Here is a 27062-nt window from a genome sequence, read left to right as displayed (position 1 = left end):
CTTGCTGCCAGCTGCTGTAGGGGATGCAAAAATGCCGTGACTCTGGGAGTCTCTAAAGACACGATTCTGCCCAAAACTCATCTCTACAAAGAAAACCCTTGGGAACTGCCTGGTGGTCCAATGGTTACGAATCCCCACTTCCACTGAAGGGGGTGTGGGTTCGACCCCTGGTTGGGGAACTAAGATCCTACATGCCATGTGGTGTGGCCAGAAAGAGAGAAAGAAAAAGAAAACTCTACGTTTTAGGGAAAGACTGTCTCATGTTCTTCCTCCCTGCTGTTGGTTTCTAGGCACAGTCCCTTCATGTGGCCTTAGAGCCGGCAGTGATAGCCTTAAACTTCATGTTCCCACACCGAGGGGGTGGGCAGCGGGGACAGGCCAGTTGTCGAGAGCTCAAAGCTGATGCTAATCTCCCCCTCGGGAGCACAGTGAGCTTCACTGACCTACCAGACTCGGCTTCTAAATGTCCCCTCCAGACTTCACGTTTGGTAAGAAAACATAAATGTCATGCCATTCCAGGAAAAGCAAACTTCTTCATTTTATAAGGTTAGTTTTATGAGTCAGGCTTAGTTGGAGACAAGTAAACAACTCATTTGTGGATAAAAATTGCTGCGCTGCACTTATGTTCTGGACAGGAAGAACACGAATGTATTACATCATGCCCTGGAGTTATTTCGCTGCATTTTCCTTTTCCCAGGCAATGCCGGATAAGGTGAATGCAAGGTATGGAGCAAAAGCCAGTGACCTTCAGATCAGGCCCTATCCCATGGGGATGAAGGAGATCTCTGCCTTGGACACTATCAGGCTAAGGAGTAGTGGAGAGAGACAGGCAGACTACTATGTGTTAAGCTGTTTGGCCAACTCTGGGGATGAGTTCTTGACCCTCCCCAAAGAGCTGGTGTGGGAAGGGTCAGAGGCAGTGTTCCCCTCTGGCCCAGGATGGGGCTCCTCAGGAAAGGCTGATTGTGAGAGGGATTCGAGCTGTTGTAGGCAGGTTGGGAATGGGTTGGGACCTGGACCGGCCTCCTGTTCCAGGTGCCCAGTGGTCCTAACACCCTTCCAGCTGCCTTTGTTTTCATCTAATTTTATTATCTTAATCACTATGCTTTACATATTTAAATATTTTTCTTTTGGGGTTTGTAGTCAGAAAAATTCAAGGATATAGACTCATAGAATGTTAGACTTGGAGACTTTCAACTTCTTGCCAACATAGAATTGACCCACACTTGATTATTCAGCATTTGGTTGAAGATGGGGAAATCAGCACCTCCTAAGGCACTTCTTCCTATTGTCTTTAGCAGGTCCCTTCATCAGTACAGTGGGAGAGATAAAGAGAAGGGATGCCCTCCACCCTGTAGAAGCTGACACATGTGCAGGGCAGGAGCACAAAGCAGCCTACAGTCAAGTGCCAGTCAAGACAGAATATGAAGGGCAGGCGTGCTGGGGGGTGAGGAGGTTACTGGGGCTGCAGAGATCAGCCAGAGCTGCCCTTTCCTGAGCAGAGTCACGTGTCTGGTGGTGTGGCAAGTACTTGCATCAGCTCACAGTCACCCAGAAGCTGGGTGTGGTGGGCTGAGGATTGGCACCCAAAGAGGTCCACATCCTAATCTCTTGAGCATCTGAACATGTTACAAGGCAGAGGGGACGTGACCAGTACAATCAGGTTAAGGACCCTGAGCTGGACAGGTATCCTGGCTCATCCAGGTGGGCCCAGTGTACTCACATGGGTCCTTACAAGTGTTATCATCAGATGCTGCCTCCTGGCTATGAAGATGGAGGATGGAGAGCGAGCCAAGGAGTGAAGGCAGCCTTTAGAAGCTGGAAAAAGCAAGGAAATGGATTCTCCCCTAGAATTTCCAGAGGAAACACCCTTGCAACACCTAGATTTCGGTCTTCTGACCTCCAGAATCACAAGAGAATGCATCTGTGGGAGTTGTTTTTTCCTACAAAGATTGTGGTCATTTGTCACAGCAGTGAAATCAATACAGATACAAAATTACTTGTGATCCTTCCTAGTGTTCTGTGTGGGCACCTCCCTTGGGGCCATCCGTACTGAGACACATCATCTCCTATACAGCTATGGTACAAGACTCTTTTCTAACTCGACTTTACTGGCCAGAGACATCCTGAATGATTATAAGAAGTAACCCAAGGTGAAGTGCTACTGCTACTATGGGACTAACTCTGTGCAAACCTCTTAAACTGGGGACCATCACAAAGGCAAATAAACACCAAGCCTGCAGAAGCGTGAACGAACTTCTAGGTGATTCATGCTGATGCTCTGAGATCAAGGGTCGGGTGGGATTCGGGAGACTGTGTGTGTTTGTGTATTTAACATTCTGTGTCTCTTTAAGATCAGTCATTTTAGGGCTATTTACATTCTGTCTCCAGCAGAACCACCTAGGTTGTTCAAGAAGAGCATGCCACAAAGCCAGACTCCTGGTGGTTAAATTCATGACCCACCAGCAGTGGTCTTTATTTGGGGCCAAGACTAACCCTCTGTGATCACACGCATCCTTGGCTCTGACACCCTGTGTGGCAAGACGAGTGGAAATGTTGTGGGCTGGTAAAAAAAAATGTGTGTGATTCAAAAGCAACTTCTTACATGCTGGTTAAAAGCATTCCTACTTGCCAGCTCACTTGTAGCTGGTTCGGGTGACTGAAGGACGAGGCTGGGAAGGCCAAGGCTAGATTCAACCTCAGGGCCTTTTTCACTTCGGTGCTGGATCCAAACTCTGCAGTCAGAGCCTTCAGGCTAAGTGGGCACTGCGGGCGGGGGTGGGAGAAGGAGGGCAGAGACATGGGGGGCACCGGTGCCATCTCAGCAGGTACAGTGCCCTGGAAGGTCTCTGTTCTGTGCTTTCTGGATTGTTATGTTTCATTAACACAGCAGAGGGCGCTGAGGAGCACCACCTCCATCCTGCCAATAGCTATCCCCCTGTGGGTCTTTCATGGGGGCTGTAAAAGCACTGAGAAGCCTTCCTTGTGTGAAAGTAGAGATTCTTTTGCTTTAGGGTTTTACTACATATCCTTCCCCTCCATATTCATTGCAGCCTTCTTCATTCTCCAGTTTTTCTTTTCTATGGTCTGCTTGATGCATTGCTTTTCTGTTCTTGTGAACCATCACCTCTGAATTATTGACATTAATGGAGAGAAGACTTCAAGGAGAGCAGTAATTAGATGAATTATGCTGTATTAAAGTGCTTTATAGATTGAAAAGGGATAAAGGAAGAAGCTTTTTCTTAGTATACTAGGCGCTCTCCCAGCCTTGTCAGCTCAGTGGACAGGCTTTGTTCTGCCCATAGACACGGGGGGGGGGGGGGGGGGTGGTGGTGTGCGGGGAGGGAGGGCACGCAGTAGCCAGCCCACCTTTGGGGAGGGGGAGGGATGATCAACAGAAGTCAGCTGTTTTGCTCTGAAACTTGCCTATGTTAGGTATACACATTATCTAGCTGCAAAATTGTTAAGTAAACTGGTGAAGAGTAGGCAGAAAAAAACATAAGTCCACAAAATCCAAGTTAAATACTGTAAAGAGAATTGATGAAGTCTCTAGTAACTCTTGCTGGTTAACCGGGTGTGAGTGAGTCAGGGTTAGGCAAGAAAAGTCAGAAGTAAAAGGAGAGGATTGTGAACTGTATTCTTTGCAAGTGCTTCTGCCATTGTAAGTAAACAAAAGTGAAAGTCACAGATGCCCATTATGGGTGGATCTTCGTGCTTGAAAGACAGCAAGGAGTGCCCATTAATGTCCTTCACGCTACACCAAAAGACAGATGATAGTTTTATATTTGCTGATTTTCATTTAAATTGAAGCAGTTAAGGTTTGGGCATAATTCCCCCCACCTTACCTTTGGTCAACTGTTTTGATTAATGTTTCCAACCAGGTCGTGGCCTGGTCCTCTGAGTAATCCCCAAATAAGGGCTGATTTCAAATGGGTTGCCTTTGTTCTTAAGTCTGTGCACACAAAGATCTCACCAGTCTTTCTAAATGCCAGGGAAAGGCTGGCTTCTCACCAGATGCTTGGGGCAAGGACTAGTGGTTGTAGGTCTTAGAAGTGTCCTGAGCGTACCTGCCTCACTGTAAGGGACAGCCCCAGGTGGTCGGAAGCAGGCTTATCCAGGGTACCCTGGGTAGCATAGGAGCTCTCAACACCACAACCTTCCATGCTCTGGGGCCTGCGGCATCAGAAAACAGGAGCCTTCTGGTCATGGAAGGGTAGTGTACGGTTGGGAAAGAGAGGTCATCAGACAGGGGCAGTGAGGGGTGCCTGTGTCCCTCACTATACCTCTCTCCTTACAATCTCCCTTATGATCAGTAAACAAAACAGAATACTCACAAGTGGTTTTACCAGCTAGTTCTGACTTGAGAATCTCAATACTTCTTTGCATTTACTACCATCGTGGGTGGCCAGACGGTAAAGAATCTGCCTGCAATGCAGGAGACCCAGGTTTGATCCCTGAGTCAGGAAGATCCCCTGGAGAAGGGAATGGCAACCCACTCCATTATTCTTACCTGGAGAATTCCACAGCCAGCCATGTGGAGGCAAAGAGTGGGACAGACTAGTGACTAACACTTTCACTACCATAGCTGTTACTGCATTTTACCACTAGAGGGCAATATTGTTCCTAAAATAAAGGATTCACCCAGAATCAAAAAATCACTTAGAATTTAGAAATTTCAGAGCTGGAAGAGGTCTTAAAAATCATCTGGCTCACAGGCTTTCAAATTTTTTTCAACTGAAACGCACAAGAACTGCATGCTTCATAATGAACCATTTCACACATGTATGTTTGCGATCTTTTGAGGCACTGCCTACCTTTACTCTGCAATGCACGCTAAACAATTTGTATTCCCAATTGTTTCATTAAAAACAAACAAAAAACAATGGCAACCACTAAATAGATGTCATAACCAACCAGTGCTCCATTAGTTTGAAAAACCCTGATTTGGTCCCAGTCTCTCATCTACCAAGAGACACAATGACCCAGAGGATGGAGAAGGATGCTACCAGCTATACTTCTCTTACCCACCCAGCCGCCTGCTAAACCCAGAGTCAGTCCTGGAGGAATGAAAGACATTGTGCAGCAACTCAGCACTTACTCTACTAAAGCACTGACTGGATAAAGTAGTTGAGAGTCTATCATCTTGCACCTCTTGTCAACGATACAACTGCTCATGTAATTGAAGCAGAAATTCCTTGCATTAAAGGTCTCTCCTCATTCAAGTAGCTTCATTCAATCAAGTGATTGCAATCAAGCAATTTCATTGAATTTCCATAGAAACTGAAACCACTTAGAGTCTTGGCCCTGAAAGTCACCAAGTTCTCTTCCTTGGCTCCCTGATGTTAAAGCACTTATAATCATTTTTGGAGGAAATGTAAAAGTAAACCAGAAGATCACAGGAATATATCCTTTCTTAGGGTCAAGGCTCTGGGTTCTTCTACTAACTCCTCCTCCCTTTCATGCATATCTGTCTCTAATTTATTGATTACCCCCACACCCCTGGGATTTTTTAGGCCAAAAAGGAGTATCCCTTTAAAATTCAGGATTATATTATTACAGATGAAAAGAGTAACTGAGCTCTCTGGATAAGAAAGGAAAAATTTTCTTCACTCACTTGGATTTTGAGAGCTAGTTTATTTTATGAAAGATGCCACAAATTCAATTTTTTTAAAAGGGGGTATCCAGCAAGGTCCTACTGTATAGCGCATGGACCTCTGCTCAATGTTACATGGCATCCTGGATGGGAGGGTGCCATACATGTACATGTATGGCTGAGTCCCCCTGCTGTTCACCTGAAACTATCACAGCTTTGTTAATCAGCACTCCAATATAAAATAAAAACGTTTTAAAAATTAAAATTATGTAAGTAAAAAATAAGGGGATAACTAAATGCATGAAAATGCAAATTATTTTATTATTTAATTATTTAATGGTCAGAAGAAGGAAAAACATGTCTGGGGCTGAAAAATTCCTGGTGCACTTTAGAAATCTAAGCTTGGCTTTCTGTAGAGAATCCTTCCCACTGATAAGCAGGGAGCAAATCTCCAGGCGGGGAGTGGGGGTGTTGGGGGGGTGCTGTTCGGGCTCTGGGACATGGCTACTCTCCACTTTGATAGAAAGTTCTCAAGTTCTATTCCCTCACTTCTCTGCGGGGAAGTGGGGGGCGCGGGGGAGTTAAACTGAACCTCCTTGAGACAGCAAGTTCTGTTACAAGTGACAAGCGCAGGTTTCCTTTTTCTAGGGAAAAAAAAAATGATTTCACCAGTTAATAAATCTAGCCAAACTGGGTGCAGGGTTAAGTCTTTGAAGAACCAAGGCGTTCTCTTCCAAATGGCGTTCTCACACCCCCAACATCACGTCTAGAACTATCTTAAAACTTCTACTGCCACTCCTTAAAACTTTCTCTTTATCCTCTTCATTAAACTCTAGCTTCTTCAATGATGAGTCTACAGGCTTTGTGGAATATTGGGGGTTGCTGGAAAGAGCATCCTTACTTTGGGGACAAACAGGGTAGTTCTGTAACTTTCGTAGTCATCTTCTACTTGAAAAAGCAACAGAGCTCCACGGACACAAAATGGTACCTACAGCCTTGAAATCAGCAACGAAACAATGAGCTGCCAAATTCTCATTCATTCCGTTTACAAACACAACAGCCCTGGGTCATTCACTCTTATTAGATTAAAGCAGACGCCAGGATTACGAAGGTTCCTGGCCAGGCCAACGCGTAAACTGCAATATTATCCTAAACCCTTGCAAGACGGCCTGCATTTGACAAGGGAACGTCCACGGTTCGGCGTGGGAACTGGCTTGGATTTTGAAAAACCCTGTCCAGAACTGACGCTCAAGTCGTGCATTCAGTGACCACCTCATAGCAACCAACTCTGGAAAGATCAAGCCTGGCCTTTAGGGCCTGTTCCTCAGTTTCCCCATGTACCTGTTTCCCAGGTATGGGAGCTACCCTGTGAAAATTCTTTACGGCCTTGTAAATGCCAGAAAGAACAAGTCCGCTTTCCGCGGACTCTGCGCCCCGACGGGCCCTTCCAAGCGCGGGAACTGTTCCGGGCTGTCTCCGCACCTGGCGCACACCGTTCTCGCCGGCAGAGCCCCAGCACGGGCGCGCGCATTCGGCAGTCAGCGCCCGCGCGGCTGGCGGCCGGTCCCCGCGCGCGCCCCGTGCTGCTCGGGTACTCACCCACGCGCGGCCGTCCAGCACATTCGCCAGCACCTGCAGGGCGCTGGGCGAGGCGGCGCGGAAGTTGAAGAAGTGCAGCGCCGCGCGCGCCGCCTGCGAGAGGAGCCGGCTCGAGGGCTCCGCGTCCTGGAGCCACCCGGAGTCCTCGGGCTCCCCGGACGCCGCCGCCCCCTGGAGGGCGAGCAGCAGTAGCAGCGGTACCGCGAGCCGCTGGGCCGCGGGGCGCGTGTCCCCCGGCCGGGGAGCGGAAAGCGGTTGCCTGCGGAGCTGCATGGACGCGGGCTGGCGCGGCGCTCGACCGGTCCGAGCTTCGGGTGGGCGGCGCCGGCGCTTGAGGAAATAAGGCCGGGCGGGCCCCTCCCCGCCGCCCCCAGGGCGGCCCGCTGGAGGGCGTCCGGGTCCCTCTCGGCGTTTCCCGCAACCCAGGGCCCCTCCGCCCCGCCCCACTCCGCCCGGGCTCCAGCTGCCCCGGCTCGGTACCCGGACGCGGCGGCGCCTCCGCGGCGCGGGGCGGGGATGTCTGGCCGGGGCCGCGCGGGCAGGGGGACGAGGGGCAGTGGAGACCTCTCTCCAGGGAGCGCGGCCAGGTCGGCGCCACCCCGCGCCCACAACCTAGCGCGGGGACCTGGTTTCTGGCTGCGGTTGCTGTGATTTCGAAGCCCTCGGGGTTTCACAGCAAACCTGCTTCAGTTGTTCAAGGCTTGGAGCTTATTTCCCAGAAGAAGAAATTGGAAACGGGTGGAGAACAGGACGTGACGCTGGCATTGATGGGGGTCCTTATAGCCCAATGACTTTGAAGTGAGCCAGATACCCAGAGAATTGGGGCTAGAGAGGGGGCTGCGGTGGTAAGCTGATAAGAACCTAGAGGCCCCACTGCACTTGGAAACGCTGATAACCGTGGTGGGGCGCAGGTGGGCGTGGAATCCAGAGTCCAGCGAAGTGAGGCATGGATTGGGCTGTAGTTCTGCGGAGGCAGCAAGGGTTGACGACTCTTTTTAGACACGTGGCAGTGAAGGAAGGAGAGGGCCATTGTTCTTAAGTCACAGACAGAAAGCCAAGGAGAACTCGGAATTAGAGGCACTCCTAGCTTCCTTTTTCCCACCTGTCTTTAGTTTGTTCAGGGGTCTACCCCTCCCCAACACTCGCTGACCCCATCCCCACCGAGGAACCAAAGAAAGTCCCTTCTTGCTGGTTACTGGTTGACGCCCCACATAAAAAGAATCTGGATAAGATATGCGCGGAGGAAGGCTGGGGGCGGGGGCGACAGATGGGGACGCCATCTTTGAAAACATCTTTCCTCCCCCATTTCTTCGTTTGGATGTTGTCCCTCTCGTGCCCGTCTTTTCTCCAAGGTATTCATGGAACACTCATCCTGCTGGGCCCTGAGGGAAGTGAGGAGGGGGGCAATCTGATAAGTCTCCAGGCTCCCGGAGCACACCTTCTAGGCAAGGGGAGACCAAGAGGCAAGGGAATGGACCCTTTGTTGGATGCAGTTACACGCTGTGGAGAAGGGGATGGGGAGTTGGTTATAATTTTAAATAGCGTAGTCAAAGCAGACCTCACTGAGAAAGTGATGTTTAAGTAAGGACCTGAAGGAGAGATGAGGGAGCCAGGTGGACATGTATGGGAAGAGCACTGTAGGTAGAGGGGACCGCAAGTGCAGAGGCCCCGAGGCAGGAGTCCACTGGCATGTGTGAAGCGCGAGCAGGTGCCGCTGGAGGGAGAGGACAAGGAGAAGACAGCTGAACGCCAGGTCTGAGGGACAATGGGAAGACAGCAGAGCATGTATTTTGTGTCTGGGTGTGCCCCGTGTAAGTGCGCCCCTATCTTGCCAACAGTCTCGCGATGAAGCCCATCTGTAGAATGGCTGAGCAGAAGAGAAAGGAGGAGCCCGGGATCCTGATGACGCTGAGCACCCAAATCAGCTGATCCTGGAGCTCATTTCTTATGTTCATTGAAGCTGAAGGTTCTGTTTCTTGCCTTCAGAGGCAGCCTGACACAAGTAAGTATCTTCCTAGAATCCAGGCATCTTCTCCTCCAAGGGGTTATCATGGTAGGTTTCTTGAGAACTTATCACTTCCAGGTTTTATAAAGACTAAATTTTCCTTATTTTATTTCAGTTCTTCACCCCCAGTGGGTGCTGGGCAGCTTTCAACTGCAGTAACAGGAAAACTCATCAACGTTGTGGACTCCGCAGTGGTGTGGAGTGGGAGGTCTCCCGGATGGTTTGAAGGATTCAGCCTTTCTCCATCCTTCTGCACAGCTCTCCTCAGCTGTTTGGCTTTTTGTCCACAGACTCACCTGTCCATAGACTCACCTCCATGATTATAGAATGGCTGTCACAGCTCCAGACACAGCTCCAGGCTTGATCCCTGCATTGGGAAGATTCCCTGGAGAAGGGAATGGCAACCCACTCTAGTATTCTTGCCTAAGAAGAAATAGTCACACAAGGGAACAAGCATAACTGCCTGAGTACAGAGAATTCTTCCAAGGTCAGCTGTTTATAATATTGGTAGTAACTACACTTGGGCCAGATTGTTGGTCAGGAACACATATTTCAAAAGTTAATTACAGTATTCACTTTATTAACAGATTTTCTAGAACAGGAGAAGATCCCCTTGATTGAAAACTGTGTGTTTGTCCTTTGTCCATTTATCTGTGAGATCTGTGAGATTCTAATTGATTTATCGAAGTTCTTTAAACACTAAGGAATGGGGCTTCCCTGGTGGCTCAGATGGTAAAGAATCTGCTTGAAATGCAGGAGACTCAGGTTTGATCCCTGGGTTGGGAATATCTCCTGGAGAAGGGAATGGCTACCCACTCCAGTAGTCTTGCCTGGAGAATCTCATTGACAGAGGAGCCTGGTGGGCTACACAGGGTCGCAAAGAGTCAGACACAATTGAGAGATTTTTCAATTGAGCGATTTTCACTTGCAGGCTGAGATGTGTCACAAGAATCACTAATATTTTTTCCCCTAAGTTCCTACACTGTGTGTGTGTTGTTCCTTCTTGCCAGATGCCATGTGCGGGGCGATGTTGTTAACGGCGCACCATGTGTGCCAAAGGGCCTGAACTTGTGTCACAGGGCTGATCCCGCCCTGGTCTCCCTGGCGTTGTGGGAGGACTGTCCTGCAGGCAGGGAGGAAAGTCTTAGCCAGTAGGACTGGCCAACCCCCCCTCCCCGCCCCCCCCGCCGCCAAGAGTGTCCTGTATGTTATGTTTGTGTATGTGTTAGCTCAGTCTTGGCCAACTCTTTGCAACCCTAAGGACGGTAGCCCTCCAGGCTTCTCTGTCCATGGAATTCTCCAGGCAAGAATATTGCAGTGGGTGGCTATTCCCTTCTTCTAGTTCCTTAATCATGGCTCAGGTGATTGTGAGCATTTTTATAATGGAGAATTTGGCTTATGTTTAAGAAATACAATGGTATAAATCATTATATATGTACTTAGACATAATTGTATGAAAAGATTCAGAAGGAAAATTGATATAATATTTTTCTAGGCTATTTGTAATGTCTATCAAAATTAGCAGTTCATGTACCCACTGCCCCAGCAATTCTACCTCTGTAGCTTATAGAAATGATACATCCACACTTGTACACAGAGATGTATGAGAATGTGTCTCTCTTATGTAGGTTGTAAATTCATTTTACAAATGTCTCATTTTCTGCTCTCCACCCCAGAACAGTGTCTGGCATACCATAGGCATCAGTACAAATTTTAGGAAAGAGTGAAGAGTAAAAGCTGGAAAAATCTAAGTCCCATGGCTGAATAATTATGGTACCTCCATCTAGTGGGATACTCTACCACCATTAAGGAATGAGATCCAGGAGTGTAGATAACTGAGCCATCTCTAAGGTATAATGTTAACAGACAGCAAGGTGTAGGGTAGGGCAAATTGTATGCTACTGTTTGTTCTAAAAGAAACAAACTATATAAACATATGCATGCACGTATGCTAAGTCGCTTCAGTCACGTCCAGCTCTTTGTGACCCCATGGACTGTAGCCTGATAGGCTCCTTTGTCCAAGGGATTCTCCAGGCAAGAATACTGGAGTGGATTGCCATGATATGAGTATATACAGAAATGTGCAAACAGGCAAAGATGTCTGAACAAGTTTATAAGAAAATAGCAATAATGGGATGGGGGACAGGGGTGTGAGAAACTCTTTACTATATAACCTTTTGCAGTGTTTTTTAACATGTATTACCCATTCTAAATAAATAAATGAAATGCTGTATATAAGTGCCCTTCCTATCAGTTTCTTCATCACCATTCCTACAGGGACATTACAATTCTATTAATATCACTCAGCACAGCCAGAGCAAGCATGACCTCAGCTTATACATGCAGTTTGCACTTGTCTTCCTCCCTCTGCACCTCACCTTTCAACACTCTTCTGCCTTTGGCCTAGTCATGTTTCCCCTCATTAGACTATCCAGGACAGGAGCCAAAGAGCTAATTCATACTGTAGTGTAAATGACTGCCACAGTTCATTGGCTTGCTTCTTTCAGGGGTTTTGCCATTTTAATAGGGGCAGAGTCTTGAGCCAGGAGACCTGAGTTCTGATCGAACAGACTGCAGGATGGGCAGCTGTTCATTGTCCAAGTCGAGGTATTCAGCAGCCCTGGGCCCCTGCCCTGCCCCTTCCTGTCCCTTTGAGTGGTAAGAGGCCAGAGAGCTAAGTGGGAGGGCTTTGAGAGGCATTAACTGTTCATTCCCCTCCTCTAGGAAGGAGGAGTTGGGATGTGCCTTCCCTGCGGGTAGCTAAACACAAGCTTGCTGAAGTGCCTTTACAGCAGCCTGAGGGGCCTGGGCCGTGACGTGCAGAGAAGAGCAAGGCGACCCTGCTGCCACGGCCATCCCCAGCTCTCCCGGCTTGTGGAGGGTGTGTATGAGGACTCAGGAGCCAGTTCCACGAGCCACAGGCCCCCTGTTCTGTATCCAAGCCCCAAGAATACACCTGAGAACAGGAGGAGTCAGCTGGGCATTCAGCCAGAGGAGCTGTCATCTGAGGTTACAGAAGCTGGAAGAGCTTTGTTTCTCCACAGATCCAGCCCAGAATACTGTCCAGATTCTCCACCTAGGGATCTCTATACAATGGGGGGTTTGTAAATTAATTGTTGATGAAATTTTCAGTTTGACTTTTGACCAGCAGTCTCTTGCTGACTTATTAGTAAATACTAACGTGTTTCTGTGAAAATGTCATCAAATAAAATGGAGGAAAACATCTTTTCTAGCTAAGAAAAGCAGAAGGACAAAAAAGGCTGGGGTCTCCCAGCAGGGACTGCTCTTCCTCTGGGTGATGCTGCTCTGATCTTTGTCATTCCCTGCGCTTCCCCAGTGCTGCTGAATGTGCTTCACTCCACCTTCACACCCCTGGGCATTGTGGGGGTTTCGGCGTAGACTCAGGGACCTATCTGGACATGTGCTGGCCTGCAAGACTTGGAGCTAGCGGCCCAGCCGTGAGTCGGAAGAAAGAGCCTGAATACAGAGAGCAAGACATCAGGGGCTATCAGATAGCAGAGCTTACAAGTCTGAAGCCAAAGGTCCTGGAGAGACACCCCCTACCCCATACAGCAGACAGGACACGGCTGTAGTCTTTGCTATGGGGAAGAGGAAAAAAAGAGGTTGATTGGGCCTTATGATTAAGGGGACTAAATAGTGATGTGAGAGAAGCAGGTACTGGTCGAGCAGGGGGTGGACAGAGAGCAGGAGAGCAGCCATCTTGAACAGCCTGACCACACAGAGAGTGAATCATGAGGAGCTGCTGATGGTGTCTTGGAGAGGAGCTCCTGTGCTCTTCTAAGACACCATGTTCTTCCCTCTCTTGCTGTGATTTTGAGAGGAAGCCATGGCCCCCGAAGCTGTTGGCGCCATCTTGCCATCCTCAGGAGAGTGGGTGTTGGGATGAAGGCAGCTGCTAAGTCACTTCAGTCCTGTCCAACTCTGTGCAATCCCATAGATGGCAGCTCACCAGGCTCCTCCATCCCTGGGATTCTCCAGGCAAGAACACTGGAGTGGGTTGCCATTTCCTTCTCCAATGCATGAAAGTGAAAAGTGAAAGTGAAGTCACTGAGTTGTGTCCAACTCTCAGTGACCCCATGGACTGCAGCCCACCAGGCTCCTCCATCCGTGGGATTTTCCAGGCAAGAGTACTGGAGTGGGGTGCCATCGCCTTCTCCAGATGAAGGCAGAGAGGAGGCATAAAAGAAGCCAGGTCCTTGAGACATTACTGACCTGCTGGTTCATGATCTTCCTGAAGCCTACCCTATCCAGACCTTTCAGTTACATGAACCAGTGAGTCAACTTTATTGTTTAAGCCAACTGAAGCATGATTTTGCTGTCCCAGTTGAAAAATTCCTAATGGATTTCTGAGGCAGGTACTACTGGCAGGAACCAAAGAGCTCTAAGACTGCCCCGTGGGGGGTCTGCTCGTGCTGGGCCAGGGAACACCCCAGCTCCCTCCAACCTGAGAAGACAGTGTTGGCAGATTCCACCAACACTGGGCTAAACCAGGTGGTGAAGGGAGACGCCCTCCCCCAACAACTCCCTACTTCTCCAGCCATAGAGGCTGGGCCAGGCGGTGAGCCAGGAGAAGTGACTGTTCCCAGGATGGACAGCAGTCAGCTGCACTGCCTCAGGCGCTCCTCTAAGAAGAGCAGGCTCAGGAGGAATGGGAAGGAGGAAAGACCCTGGGCAAGAGAAGGAACCCCTAAGATAGAGACTGGAATCCAGGCTGTGGCTCAGAGTAGGATCCATGAGAGCACTGCTGGTGCAGATAGGGTATCTTGAGTATCCTTAATGACAATGTTTTCTTACCCATGGAGGCTTGGGGAGCAAAGCTGACTTCAGGGACTAGTAAAGATGAAAACCCCCAATTTATACACAAGTGACCCACCTGCCAGTGCAGGAGATGTAAATATACGGGTAGGATCCCTGAGTTGGGAAGATCCCCTGGGGTAGGAAATGGCAACCCACTCCAGTATTCTTGCCTAGGAAATCCCATGGACAGAGGAGCCTGGCAGGTTATGGGGAGCTATGGGGTCGCAAAGAATTGCACACGACTGAAGCGACTTATCACACACACACACGATGTAAAACCCCAACTGCTCCTTTCTGGATCCTGACATTCTCCCAGACCGTCTCTAGAAGGACAGTCAGAAGCTGCTAACAGTGGAAGGGAGCTTGGGGAAAGAGGGGCTTATTCAAACTGTACGTCTTTGGTTCGTTTCTATTCCATTTGCAGACCGCACAGAGGCTCAGAGCTCAGACTTGGAGCTAGGCTGCCCGGTGTGAGGAGCGGCTGCACCAGTGTGAGCTGAGGCCGGTTGTTTCACCCCCGCCCCAGGCCTTGGGGGTACTACCTCTGTCACAGGATTGTCAGTGAGGCTCCTGGGCACTAATATCTACACGCACATAAGGCACTTCACAGTAATGGCCATGATTGTGATTATTATTTAAAAATTGAGGTGTAGTCTTGAAACTAATGCAATCAGCTGTGAAATTTTCACAAATGATGTAGAGAGATAGCAGGGTCTAAAAATTGCCGGTCATTAAATAAAATCTTAGCTATTACTTTTAGCCTTCTTATTCTCATCTTTTGTTGGAGCTACTGGCATTGAGTCTATATTCCTTTTTTATTCTTCTCCCTGGTATCAGTGAATGCTGGTGGAATCGGAAGAAGAATATGGATAATCAATCCTTAGCTACTGAAAGCTGCTTCATCATAGTTCAGTTCAATTCAGGGGTGGCCGAGAGGCTCCTATCTGCAGCCCTGGAACTAGGAACACTTGTGGAGAAAATTCAGCTCACCTGGTTCTTCGGGTTCGCATCTTGTATTCTCCAAGTGACCTCTTCACTTCTGTTTGGGTTCACCCTGCAAATCCCCACATTTTCCATGCTGGGTCGGTGGTCCACAGTGTCTCTCCTGAGACCCCTGGAGGGAGACGCTTTGCTGGTGGTGGAAAGAACGGAGGCCTGGGTCACTCCATCTGCTCTCCTAGACTTGTGGCTTCCTCCTTTCTCCCTTGAGGGTGCCAGGGACTCGTGGGGGACTCACCATGTCCTACACAGGGACTCGTAAGCTACCTGAGGTTCATACTGGCTGCAGTGAGTCCTCAGAGAGGGCATTTTGCTTTGGGAACAAGAGCAGGGTTGGAGCTTTCCATGTTGTGCCCACACCCCACCAGACTCTCAAGGACAAGGCAGAGGCTTCAGTGCCCATGACCCTAGACATAGGTCTAGGCTGTGGTGGGACAGCTAATAGTTGTTTTCTGAATCTCTGAGGATAAGGAGACAGCATTTCTAGCCTGAATCCAGTGAGGCTGAGTTCTTTGAGATACACAACTGGAGACTAGTTTTCTTTTAAAAGAGATATGATAGGAAACAAAGGGCTTGCATTTATTCCTGTTACCAAAGGAAAGTTTTCCCATGACGTAGTTTAGGTAAAGACTGATGTGGATGTTTGGAAGCCTTGAAATCCAAATGAATAAAACCAACACTATCCAGTAGAATTTTCTGATGAAAATGTTGTATGTTTACACAATCCAGTATGGTAGCCACAAGCTACGGATGACTCTTTAATGCTTGAAATGGGGTTAGTGTAGTTGAAGAACTGAATTTTACAGCATATTTAATTTTGATTGATTTAAATGTGCATAGCCACTAGTGGCTGGTGAGATCACTTTAGACACACAGTTATAGACAACTGACTTTTACTACAGTAATGATTTGGGGAAAGAAAGTAGCCATTTTTGAGAGCTGTATTTCAAACAGAGTGTTGGATGGTTTCTGTAACAGAATTATCTCATTTAATCCCCACAATCCAGAGGGATGAACTGGGGGCCAGAGAGAGGGGACTGGCCCAAGGTGGCATCCTCAGAGGGGTCAAAGAAAGGGTTCAGCCCTGGATCTGGCCCATTCTTTCTCCAAGCACCATCCTGTATGCTCTATAACCAAAGAGACTCAAGATGGACTGGAGGGGGTTATCTTACAGCAACAAAGTTTATTAAGGCCAGAAAACACAACTTTGTGGTTAGGGAAGTTGGGATTATCTTAAGAGAAGAATACTGAAGGAACCAATCAGTCTTTCAGTTCAGTTCAGTTCAGTCGTGTCCAACTCTTTGTGACCCCATGAATTGCAGCACGCCAGGCCTCCCTGTCCATCACCATCTCACGGAGTTCACTCAGACTCACGTCCATCGAGTCAGTGATGCCAACCCCCATCTCATCCTCTGTCATCCCCTCTCCTCCTGTCCCCAATCCCTCCCAGCATCAGAGTCTTTTCAATGAGTCAGCTCTTCATATGAGGTGGCCAAAGTACTGGAGTTTCAGCTTTAGTATCATTCTTTCCAAAACACCCAGGACTGATCTCCTTTAGAATGGACTGGTTGGATCTCCTTGCAGTCCAAGGGACTCTCAAGAGTTTTCTCCAACACCACAGTTCAAAAGCATCAATTCTTCGGCGCTCAGCCTTCTTCACAGTCCAACTTTCATATCCATACATGACTACTGAAAAAACCATAGCCTTGACTAGTCGGACCTTTGTTAGCAAAGTAATGTCTCTGCTTTTCAATATGCTATCTAGGTTGGTTATAACTTTCCTTCCAAGGAGTAAGCGTCTTTTAATTTCATGGCTGCAATCACCATCTGCAGTGATTTTGGAGCCCCCCAAAATAAAGTCTGACACTGTTTCCACTGTTTCCCCATCTATTTCCCATGAAGTGATGGGACCAGATGCCATGATCTTCATTTTCTGAATGTTGAGCTTTAAGCCAACTTTTTCACTCTCCTCTTTTGCTTTCATCAAGAGGCTTTTTAGTTTCTCTTCACTTTCTGCCATGAGGGTGGTGTCATCTGCATATCTGAAGTTATTGATATTTCTCCTGGGAATCTTGATTCCAGCTTGTGCTTCTTTTTAGTATTAAATTAAAAGATTTAGTATTTGGAGGAGAATGGCAGGCTGCCTCTTTCACCACTACTGAAAGTGGCACTTAATTCTGGCTACAAAGAGCACAAAGGAGAAGGTTTTAAAGCCTTACCTCTGTCATGGGGGCACTTCTTTCCACATCTCAGTGAGCCTGAGTGGACTTCAGGTCCCCATGGGTCAACTCTGGTCCAGGAGGACCTCAAGCCTTGGGGCACTGTGAGTAGCATTTAGACTGAAGAGAAACTGGTGGCTTCTGAAGCAAAAGTCTGTATTCAGATTATCTGTAGATCTCAAAACTGATGTTAACAAAAGCATGGAGCGTGGACAGCCTCTCTGCTCAATCACTCTTGATATGGAGTTATTGCCAAGCTTCCGCAGATGAATAGAAATGTGAGGAAACTCTCTGCTCCACTCACCTGTGGGTAGGAAACAATTCCTTAAAAATCCACCATGAAACTAAAGGTAATTTAGATTGTATAGCTTTGAGAAAAAAACTTCTCTTGCACAGATTTGACAAGAGAGTTTAACATGTAATTGACAACAAATGATTTTTTTTTTAAATGAAATGAACATGGTCCGTACTGCATGTATTGGATGTCGCAGTTTTCCAAAGTAAGCCATCATTTTTGTCATGTCACTCGAGTTAAGAACACAGCATCATCGTAGTCCAATTATACGTATTCTGGTGAACTTGGCATGGCATTTTGTTTTTCCATCACTCACTTAAAACAGGATGTTTGCCATTCTGAGAATGAATTAAAATTCTATTTGGTGATCTGTAAACTGTGATGTGAAATAAATTATGAATTGTGACTGCTTTGATGTTCCAAGCAAAAAATATATAAAGCTTGAAATTATAAAGTTTACATGATGCTGTATTCATTACAGAGTGAAATAAAGGATTTAGAAGTTGTTTTTTTTTTTTTCCCCTGGTAGCAATACTTGGAATTTTATGTTCTTCCAAGAAAAATCCCCAGTAGTTGTTAATATTTGTATACCATAATCTTCCTGGAGCAAATGACCCATGAAACTCTGTATATGGCACTAATGTTCACCAATCAAACTTGCACAGAATATGTTATCAGGGAAATCAACTCTGCGTACCATGGAGAAAGGCCTCTGCCCACCCATGGCAGTCTAGATAACAAGACAGTGTGTTAGAAATCTCACGTTCTGCTTTTCTTTCCCTCCTTGCCATTCTTTCCATGGGTTCATTACAGGGCATGAGTCTAATAGAACAAAGTGCTGAGAAGTAAATCACCTGAGTAATACGTACAGGACAGTCTCCTAGATCATCTGTATACATACAGACGTTGGTGTTCTTTGGAATGTGATGAAGCAGTCGGTGAATCTTCAAGGTAGGAAACCATTCAAGACAGGCTGGATCTGTGGTGGGTTTAGAAGAGTCGCAGGTTGGGAGAACATCAAGGGGCAGGCTGTCCAGGCAGAAGGGGAGGCCTGAGCCAGCAAACAAGGGGCCGCAGTAGGGCCACCTGGGGTAAAGCAAACAGCTGGAAGACCGGGTGGCCTGGAAATGGGATTTGTTCTTGGAGGTTCCTCAGAACTTCTGTACACCTAGGCTGAAAAAAGCATACAAGTTGGATCGTATGAATATTTGTTTTGGAAACAGCTGTTCTTTGGAAATGGTTTTCATTGGTAACAGAATTATGACCAGGTTTTAGGATTAGGAGGTCCTGTTGCTGGCTAGCATGAGATTCTTATCTTTTGATTCTTACAGGACTAGTAAGTACAGTCTAGTGCACAGTTCCATGGTCTGAGAAGGAGGAGGGATGAGGTCTAGTCTCAGCTCCACCACCCAGACTGACTTCAGTCTTTTCTGTGTAGAATGCCTGGTGTGGGACGAAGGAGATGATAATCAGAGGGAATTGCCAGTTTGGAACACAGAAGGTTGTACTCTAGCTGTGCCCGCTTGGTGCAGGGAGACTTGCTAATTGTCTTTTCCTGGGACTAATCTCAGTGACATCTCCCCACCTTCTACAAGAAGCTCAGTGCCCTCTTACTAGCATGCATATTTTAGGTATGAAAAAAATCCAGATGTCCCCCAAATCAATGATTTAATGGCTATTCCTATCATCTGAATTAAAGAAAACAACTGAATGTTTGGAATTTGGTGAGATGACTCAGATTTGAAATGGTCAGTAAGCTGATGTAGCACTCAGGAGAGGCTAGGGTACTCTGCAATAATGAATATGCTGTAATCTCAGGGCTTAAAATAGCAAAGGTTCATTTGTTGTTCCTACTATATAAGTCCATTACTGGTTAGCTGGGAGCCCGGCCTGTATCACTGGTTCCAGGAGTGGGCTGCCATATCTGCTTCTGCAGGGGCCGGCTCCTGGATGGGGCTGAGGGGGCAAGAGAGCAAGGACAACTGTCCTCAGGCTCTTGAAGTTCCTGCTGGAAGTGACATTCACTTCTGCTCACCTTGTATGGATCAAAGCACATCCCATGGCCGGGCCTAGCTTCTTCAGAGGGTGGGAAGGTACAATACCATTAAGTTCCCCAGGAGATGGGAATCATGCGTGCTTAGTCATTCAGTCGTGTCCGACTCTTTGCAACCCCATGGATTATAGCCCTCCAGGCTTCTCTGTCCATGGGATTCTCCAGGCAAGAATACTGGAGTGGGTGGCCATGTCCACCTCCTCCAGGGGATCTTCCCAACCCAGGGATCAAACTCAGGAATCCTGCATTGCAGGTGGATTCTTTACCATCTGAGCCACCAGGGAAGCCTGAAGTATTTGGAACAGCACAAATGCCTGCCACAACAGAAGTGCCAGGTATGGCCCAGCTTTATCACAAGTATTTTGGTAACGTTATTGGTCTGCTATGCTGCCCTAACAAAGTGCCACAGGCTGGGTGGATGAAACAGCAAAAAAATTTTTCTCGCACTTCTGAAGGCTAGACGTCTGAGATGAAGGTCTGGCAGCACTGGCTCCTTCTGATGCCTCTTTTCTCGGTTTGTGGACGGCTGTCTTCTCCTGGCGTCCTCACGTGGTCTTCCCTCTGTGCATGTCTGTGTCCTGACCTCTTCTTATAAGGACACCAGTCATATAGGACAAGGGCCCATCTCAATGACTTCACTTTACCTTATTACCTCTCTAAAGTCTGGGAGTTAGGACTTAAACATACAAATTTATTGGGGGAAGCACAGTTCACCCCGTAACAGACACGTAAAAACTGGGGCCTGTCTCCTGCATTGTGGCTATGACAACACTAGGAGCATGCAAAACTTTTCCTGTTTTTGGTTGTGCTGGGTCTTCACTGCTGTGAGCAGAGGCTGCTCTCTGTTGCAGTGCAAGGGCTTCTCACTGCAGGGGCTTCTCTCGTTGCAGAGCTCGAGCTCTAGAGCACATGGACTGCAGTCATGTGGCACAGGGGCTCAGAACTCTCGGTTCTCAGGCTTTAGAGCACAGACTCAGCAGCCAAGGTGCACAGGCTTAGTGGCTTTGTGGCATGTGGGATCTTCCTGAAACAGGGATCGAGCCCCTGTCTCCTGAATTGGCAGGCAGATTCTTCACCACTGAGCCACCAGGGAAGCAAAACTTTTTGATACATCTTATTCCTATACTTGGTGCCGAAACCCTAATGAAATAAATTTCTGCAAACAGGTCATTACTTGCTATAACCTTTAAGACAGATGCTGTGATTAGGATTTAAAAGTTTAAAGAAACTTTAATTCAATGGCAGGCCTATAGAGAAAGCTTTCCTAATTCATCTCACATCCTATATTCTTTCTGAACTTAGATTGCACAGAGTGCATAAAACTGATTTAATTTTTTAAAAGTGTTCGATACCTTTTTTTTTTAAAGTACCTTTATTTTTTTTTTTTTGGACTGTGCTGGATCTTTGTTGCTGCACGTGGGTTACTCTCTGGTTGTGGTATGCAGGCTTCTTCTTGTGGTGGCTTCTCTTGTTGCAGAGCAGGGGCTCTAGGCATGCAGGCTTCAGTAGTCGTGGTGCTCGGGTTTAGTTGCTTCACAGCATGTGGGATCTTCCTGGACTAGGGATTGAACCTGTGTCCTCTGCATTGGCAGGCGGATTCTTTACCACGGGACCACCAGGGAAGTCCTGATTTAATTTTTTACTGTAATTCTCTTGTGATATCTATATGGTAGGAAATCACAGACCAGTTAACTGTTTTTGACCATTTCCCTGCTATTAGCCATTGATCCAGGCTAGTGATTCTGAAACTTGCCCATATAGCAGAATCCCAGGAGGTCTGGGATGTACCTGAGGGTTTGCATTCCTAACAAGTCCCCAGGTGGTGCTGTTCCAGGTCTGGGGACTAGACTTCAAGGAAGGCTGGTGTAGAAATCTGCAGCTGGGATGGTAAACACCATCTTCATATGCTTCCTCATCTGGGTGCCTGTATGGTTCATGCAGGGACACACGCTGGCACCTTCTAGCACAAGCAGGCAAGCGAGTCAGAACTGTGAATCATCTGACCAGGACGAGCTCTTTTTTATTCTTAGTCTCTGTACATGTAAACCATGTACTATTATTACTCACTCTGCACCAGGCCTGCCTCCTCTTGGCTCACTTTTCAGTCACTTTATGTTTGTTTCTAGAACACAGGGTTCGAGTAGAACATTCTTTGTAACAGTTATGTCAATTCCACCAGTTTTGAGAAAGAAAAAAAAGACTTACCCAATCCTTTTTCCATTTCCAATGGGTGCTATTTTCATAAACAAAACTCCCTGGGCCCAGGGTTAACTGCTTTGGGGGATCATGGAACTTCCTGCTAAGACATGACACTCACTCTCTTCTTGACGTCCTTGCCCTCCTGTTGGGCTGCAGACTCCAGCCCTGCCATTAGGAATGGTGATGTTTGAGTTCCCCAAGGACTGGTGACGGCCAAGAATGTGACAAGTGTACACACCCAGAGCGGGTGGCTGAGGCAGGCCTATTCTCTGCCTACCCAATATCCGTTGTCCTTTTCTTCCTTACTAACTGGAGCCAAGTATTGTTCGGGGTGGCAATGTGCCCCCTAAATACCATGGCAATGCCCTTGCAGTCAACAGTGGCTGTGTGATCCAGTACTGACCAAAGACATCCAAGGAGCATCTGTGTGGGACTTCCAGGGAATGGCTTTTTAAATGGGTCTGGCTCAGTTGGGGTGCTCTTATCCCTTTCTTCTTCCTTTTTTTCCTTCCTAGAATGCAGACGCAAGACTTGGAGTTGTAGCAGCCACTTTGCTACAAGAGCTGCACACTGAGGAGGCTGAAGCAGGAAGAAAGAAGGAACCTGCCTCTTTAATGACTTCCCTGCAGCTGCTGATCTCCAGACTTCCTCTTCTGTGAGAAAACAAACCCCTTGCTCAGCAGGGCCTCCGTCAGGTTTCTGGTTACTCAGTTACCCACAAGGGCTCTGCTTCGGGCAGTGTGGTATCAGGGAAGGAAAAGAAGTGGTTGAAGGAGGACAGGACTGTGCTCCCTGCTGCTGTCACAGTAATGAGAAGTGGTGACCACCATTTCCTGAGCACTAACTATAGCTCAAGCATGATGCCAAGCCCTGGACACAGAGAACCGTGGAGTTGAAAGGAATCTCGAGCATTATCCAGCCTCACCCTTTCCCCTGAGGATGCCAGACTTGGAAGGAGGGTGGGGTTGGACAGCTTACATGGGAGCCGGGAGCTGAGCATTCTGTATATAAAGAAAAATCATGTCTCCCGCTTTCCAAATGTATCAAGACACTGTTGTGATTAATATAATAGTATAGGGACTTCCCTGGTGGTCTAGTGGTTGAGAATTTGCCTGCCAATGAGGGAACATGGGTTTGAGCCCTGGGCCAGGAAGATCCCATGTGCTGTGGAGCAACAAAGCCTGTGTGCCACAACTACTGAGGTCTGTGTGCCCTAGAGCCCATGCTCCACAAGGAGAGGCCACAGCAATGACCTTGCTGCAGCAATGACCTTGACCTTCGAAGCCCGCAACGAAGAGTGGCCCCTGCTTGCTGCAACTAGAGAAAAGCCTGTGCACAGCAGCGAGAACCCAGCACAGCCAATAGACAGATAAGAAGAAACAACATAAACAACAGAATAACATATATTAATATGTAAAATAATATATATTAACTTGTCATATATTATGTATAACATATACATATATGTATGTGTATAATATACATGTTAACATATAATATATATTGATATAATAAAAGCATTGCTAAATGCAGAGGTTGTGGCCATGATGAATTTTCTGGGGGGAGTGTGTGTGTGTGTTTAAAGGGTTTTCATACCCCAGGCGTTATGAACCCCTCCTCATGCAGACCTGCCCTGTGCTGCTCCTTCTCTGAGAAAGCCCCCTGGGAACCTCAGGGCCTTCCTTACCTTGAGTTCAGCTCTGACTCTGGGTAGCTCGTACCAGTGATCCGGTCCACTTGAGGGCAGCTGAGAATAAACCCTTCCGAATATTTGGAGGTCGGCAGTCATATATCTTCGCACCTCTTCCCTCATTGTCACCTTGATCTAGACTGACAGTTTGTCTTGGTTTGCTTGGGATTATCCCAGTGTTAAAACTGAAAGCTCTGTCTGGAAACCTTCTCAGACCTGGGTAAATCAGTATGTTTAATCCCTTAACCTGTAACTGTCTGTACTTCTCCAGGCTAAGCAACATGTTTCCTAAAATGTTTGCAGTAGAATGAGGTGTTGACATCTCCTTGCATCCTGACTCCAGCTTGTCAATGTTGCTTATAAAATCAGCACCTGGAACCAAAGACAGCAGTCAGTGTTGAGCTTGGCGGACTTGTCTATCAATGCCGTCAGTTTGTAACCAATTGTACCACCACGAGTTGGTGATGGAGAGGGAGGCCTGGCGTGCTGTGATTCACGGGGTCGCAAAGAGTCGGACACGACTGAGCGACTGAACTGAACTGAACTGAACCACCGTTGGCTCCTAACTGCAAGTGTGATTAAGGAAAATCAGAGGGCTTATGTCTCTCAAGTCCAGTTTCCCAGTCACACCCTGGATTTGGCCTTTCTGACCTAATGGCAGTTCATTTTCTCATTTATTCTAGTTTAACATTTTGGCTTGGGCCCAGGCCTCACTCTTGTTCAGGTGATATAACTTGTGAGCCTGCAGCCTGTCTTACTGGTGGTCTCAGCCCTGTATGTGCCTTCTAAACATTTGTCTTTTTTTTTTTTTTTGATAAATTCTAGTATTTATTAAATTATAAAGTCTGTGATCAAAAAAAAATGTGGATCAAGAGAAACTTCTAACTACAAGGACTGGACAGCAAAGCCTATGAGAACGCCATGAAGTGTGTTACAGACAAGATTCTGAAACATAAGTTATAAGCTGTTTTCTTTACATTTCCATTTCAGTAACTTTACTATTAAGTAGTTGTTATTCTTCTATTTTAAAACCCCAAATTCACATTTGTTCTCACATTATTTAAGCTTTCTGTTCGTACTGATACCAGATATCTCATAGGTGCCAAATTTTAGTAATGGTTTTCTGTCAATCCATGCAGAAAAACATGAACCAATGCAGTAGTCAGATGAGGACCGTTAATGCACAGATAATACACACACGCTGGCCAAAAGAACTGAAGGTTTTTTAAAAAACTATAAAATAAACAGACCTCAAGAAAACTGCATTATTACTAAACAGCTCTCAACTATTAACACCCAAGTTCTTTATATTAAATAAATTTCTCAACAGAGATGTGTTAGACATTTTAATTACAGGGCTATCCTTCCCATACCCCTTCCCACCCCAACTCCCAAAATGCACTACTAGGGATGAGTATAATGTTATGTGGGCAGAAATTTACAGATAACCATTTTCATCTTGAGCATGGATCTGAAAACTTTTATTTAAACTTCCGTTACTGTGCACTTTCCATCAGGCCTTCGAGATCTGACACTCACTGTTCCACCCGCTGCCACTGATCGATCAGTTCCTGATCGATCAGAGACTGTCTGATTTGGATTAGGAACCAGAAGTCTCTGTTGGGTCAAGGAGTGTTGTGCAACAAGCGCAGATACATCCTCACTGTCACTACTGGCATCGGATTCGGTTTCTTCAATCGAAGTGTCTGGTGCTGGCACCCTGCCTGAAGATGGTGATTCATGCTCTTCTTCTCCTTCCCCTCTATGACTCCTTTCCGCTATGCTGTCTCCACCAAGTTGTAAATGTGCAAAAGAGTCTTCCAGAGAAGCGCTTGCATCAGGGGATGGCGTGGCGGGGCTTGTTAGTTGACCATCTACTGACGTCAGGGGCCTCACAGACGACGACTGAATAGAAGCTCCACTCTGAGCCGGTACACTGTCCGCTCCGTCAGCAGAGCTCTCTCTCGCTAGGTTTACGGTATTAGCATCACAGTCCAGCCTAAGTCCGGCTACTCCTTTCTTTGGTATATCTATTATATCCCGCTTGATCTTCCTGCGACGTCCATGTTCGTTTCTCCTATACTGTACCATATTTTCAAGATCGGCAACATACAGAAACCCAGCAATCAACATTTCAGTGCTCTTTTTACCTTTGGAAAAAGCATCTTCCAGCTCTCTGCTTGTGCGCTCGTCATTCTGCCACCACCCATTTCTTCCTTCATAATACCAAGCATATTCACCGTTTCCTCCACTTGCTGCCTTGAGTTCTCCTGGTGACAACGACGTTGGCTTATCAAGGAAATCTTCGGGAATTTCTTGTCGACAGAGGGCACATCGCTTTCCAAGCCATGAAGCTCCCTTCACACATAGATAGCAGAAAACATGCTTACAAGGCAGACTGACTGGGTGAACACATGTCTGCAGACAAATGGCACATTCAGGGACAGTTAGAGAAGGTGCAGTATTAGAACAGGACTCATTCGCTTTCCTGTTCGTAGGAAGCCTGTTTATAGAGTGATCAATTTCTCCACAGCCAGCCATCATTTCTATTACAGACCCCACAGATGCCTGCCATAAAAATAAAATCTCATCTTCATGAGTAATCAGCCAGTGTGCAGAATTTTCTCCTCCATTGCTGGATCATTCTGTGCTCTGTGGCCACAGCCGAAGCCGCCTCGCCGTCTTTTCTCTTCGGCCTCCGAGCATGCAGCGGCCGGGAACGCGCGCGCTGCCGTCCGCCTTCTAAACATTTGGCAAGCGCTTCTCAACACTCTCATCCAGGGCTCTGGACAAAGCACACCATCGAGACGCCCTTTCAGATGGATATGATGTCAGTCAGTAATCTGTAGTTTTCTTGATGAGACACCTAGGAATCCATCTCATTGTTTTGTAGCCTGTGGGGGTAATCACAGTGATTTAGAGCACAAACTCCTGAAAAATAAAGATCCGTGAGGGGATGAAGCCTTTCCCAGAAAGGATAGGGTGTCACCCGTCAACCCCACTCTAACGGGCACAGGCAGTTGAAGCGTTGACCCTATAATTCGCTGACCACGAATCCCTAGTGGTTGACTGACTCCCTTTGGCCACTCACAGGTCTCTGTGTCAACTCCTCTCACCAACAATTATTATCAAGCTCCTGGGGAGTTCAGATTGATTTGCTAACTACTCCAAGGTTTTATTCTGTCACATGAAGACATTGGTACAGTAGGATACACTTTCACAGGTATCCTTTTAGAACTTGTGTTTTAACTTTTCTGTTCCTCTACCTGTTTCTATGACCTTTATTACAACTGAGTTAAGGCCTACAGATAAATGCCCAGGTCTTAAATGTGCAGTTCCATGAGTTTTGACAAATGTATGGATCAGCACTACCAGCATCCCAATCAAGATACAGAGCTTGTCCATCACCACAGGCAGGTCCCCTCCCTCACCCTTCACACAGTCTAAGGCTCTACCACTGCAACACATCTTAGACACCATTCTAACCTAATTAGGGTAGAATAAATATCTTACCGGAGAAGGCAATGGCACCCACTCCAGTACTCCTGCCTGGAAAATCCCATGGATGGAGGAGCCTGGTAGGCTGCAGTCC

The 27062-nt window shown here is 47.2% G+C and overlaps 2 protein-coding genes and 1 long non-coding RNA gene across 3 annotated transcripts in view; 1 reads left to right on the top strand and 2 right to left on the bottom strand.

Annotated features, from left to right (window-relative positions):
* Positions 1-7504, bottom strand: part of RARRES1 (retinoic acid receptor responder 1) — a 42099-nt gene extending 34595 nt beyond the window's left edge. The window contains exon 1 of the mRNA XM_004003212.6: positions 7193-7504. Within this exon, the coding sequence (XP_004003261.1) occupies positions 7193-7465 (273 nt within the window). The 5' untranslated portion in view covers positions 7466-7504. The remainder of the gene's footprint in view (positions 1-7192) is intronic.
* A 203-nt stretch (positions 7505-7707) lies between these two features.
* LOC121817081 (uncharacterized) lies at positions 7708-11429 on the top strand. The gene is made up of 3 exons (XR_006056819.2): positions 7708-8544; positions 9031-9194; positions 9313-11429. It is a non-coding gene; the product is annotated as an uncharacterized LOC121817081 (long non-coding RNA).
* Positions 11430-16177: 4748 nt separating this feature from the next.
* On the bottom strand, positions 16178-26170 carry LOC101119529 (E3 ubiquitin-protein ligase RNF146-B-like). Its single transcript, XM_060405304.1, has one exon. The coding sequence runs from the start codon at positions 26012-26014 to the stop codon at positions 24956-24958; it is 1059 nt and encodes a 352-aa protein (XP_060261287.1). The 5' UTR covers positions 26015-26170; the 3' UTR covers positions 16178-24955.
* Positions 26171-27062: the final 892 nt, after the last annotated feature.

Source organism: Ovis aries, chromosome 1 (assembly GCF_016772045.2).
Source record: "Ovis aries strain OAR_USU_Benz2616 breed Rambouillet chromosome 1, ARS-UI_Ramb_v3.0, whole genome shotgun sequence".
Lineage (NCBI taxonomy): Eukaryota > Metazoa > Chordata > Mammalia > Artiodactyla > Bovidae > Ovis > Ovis aries.
This window is presented reverse-complemented; position numbering and strand designations above follow the sequence as displayed.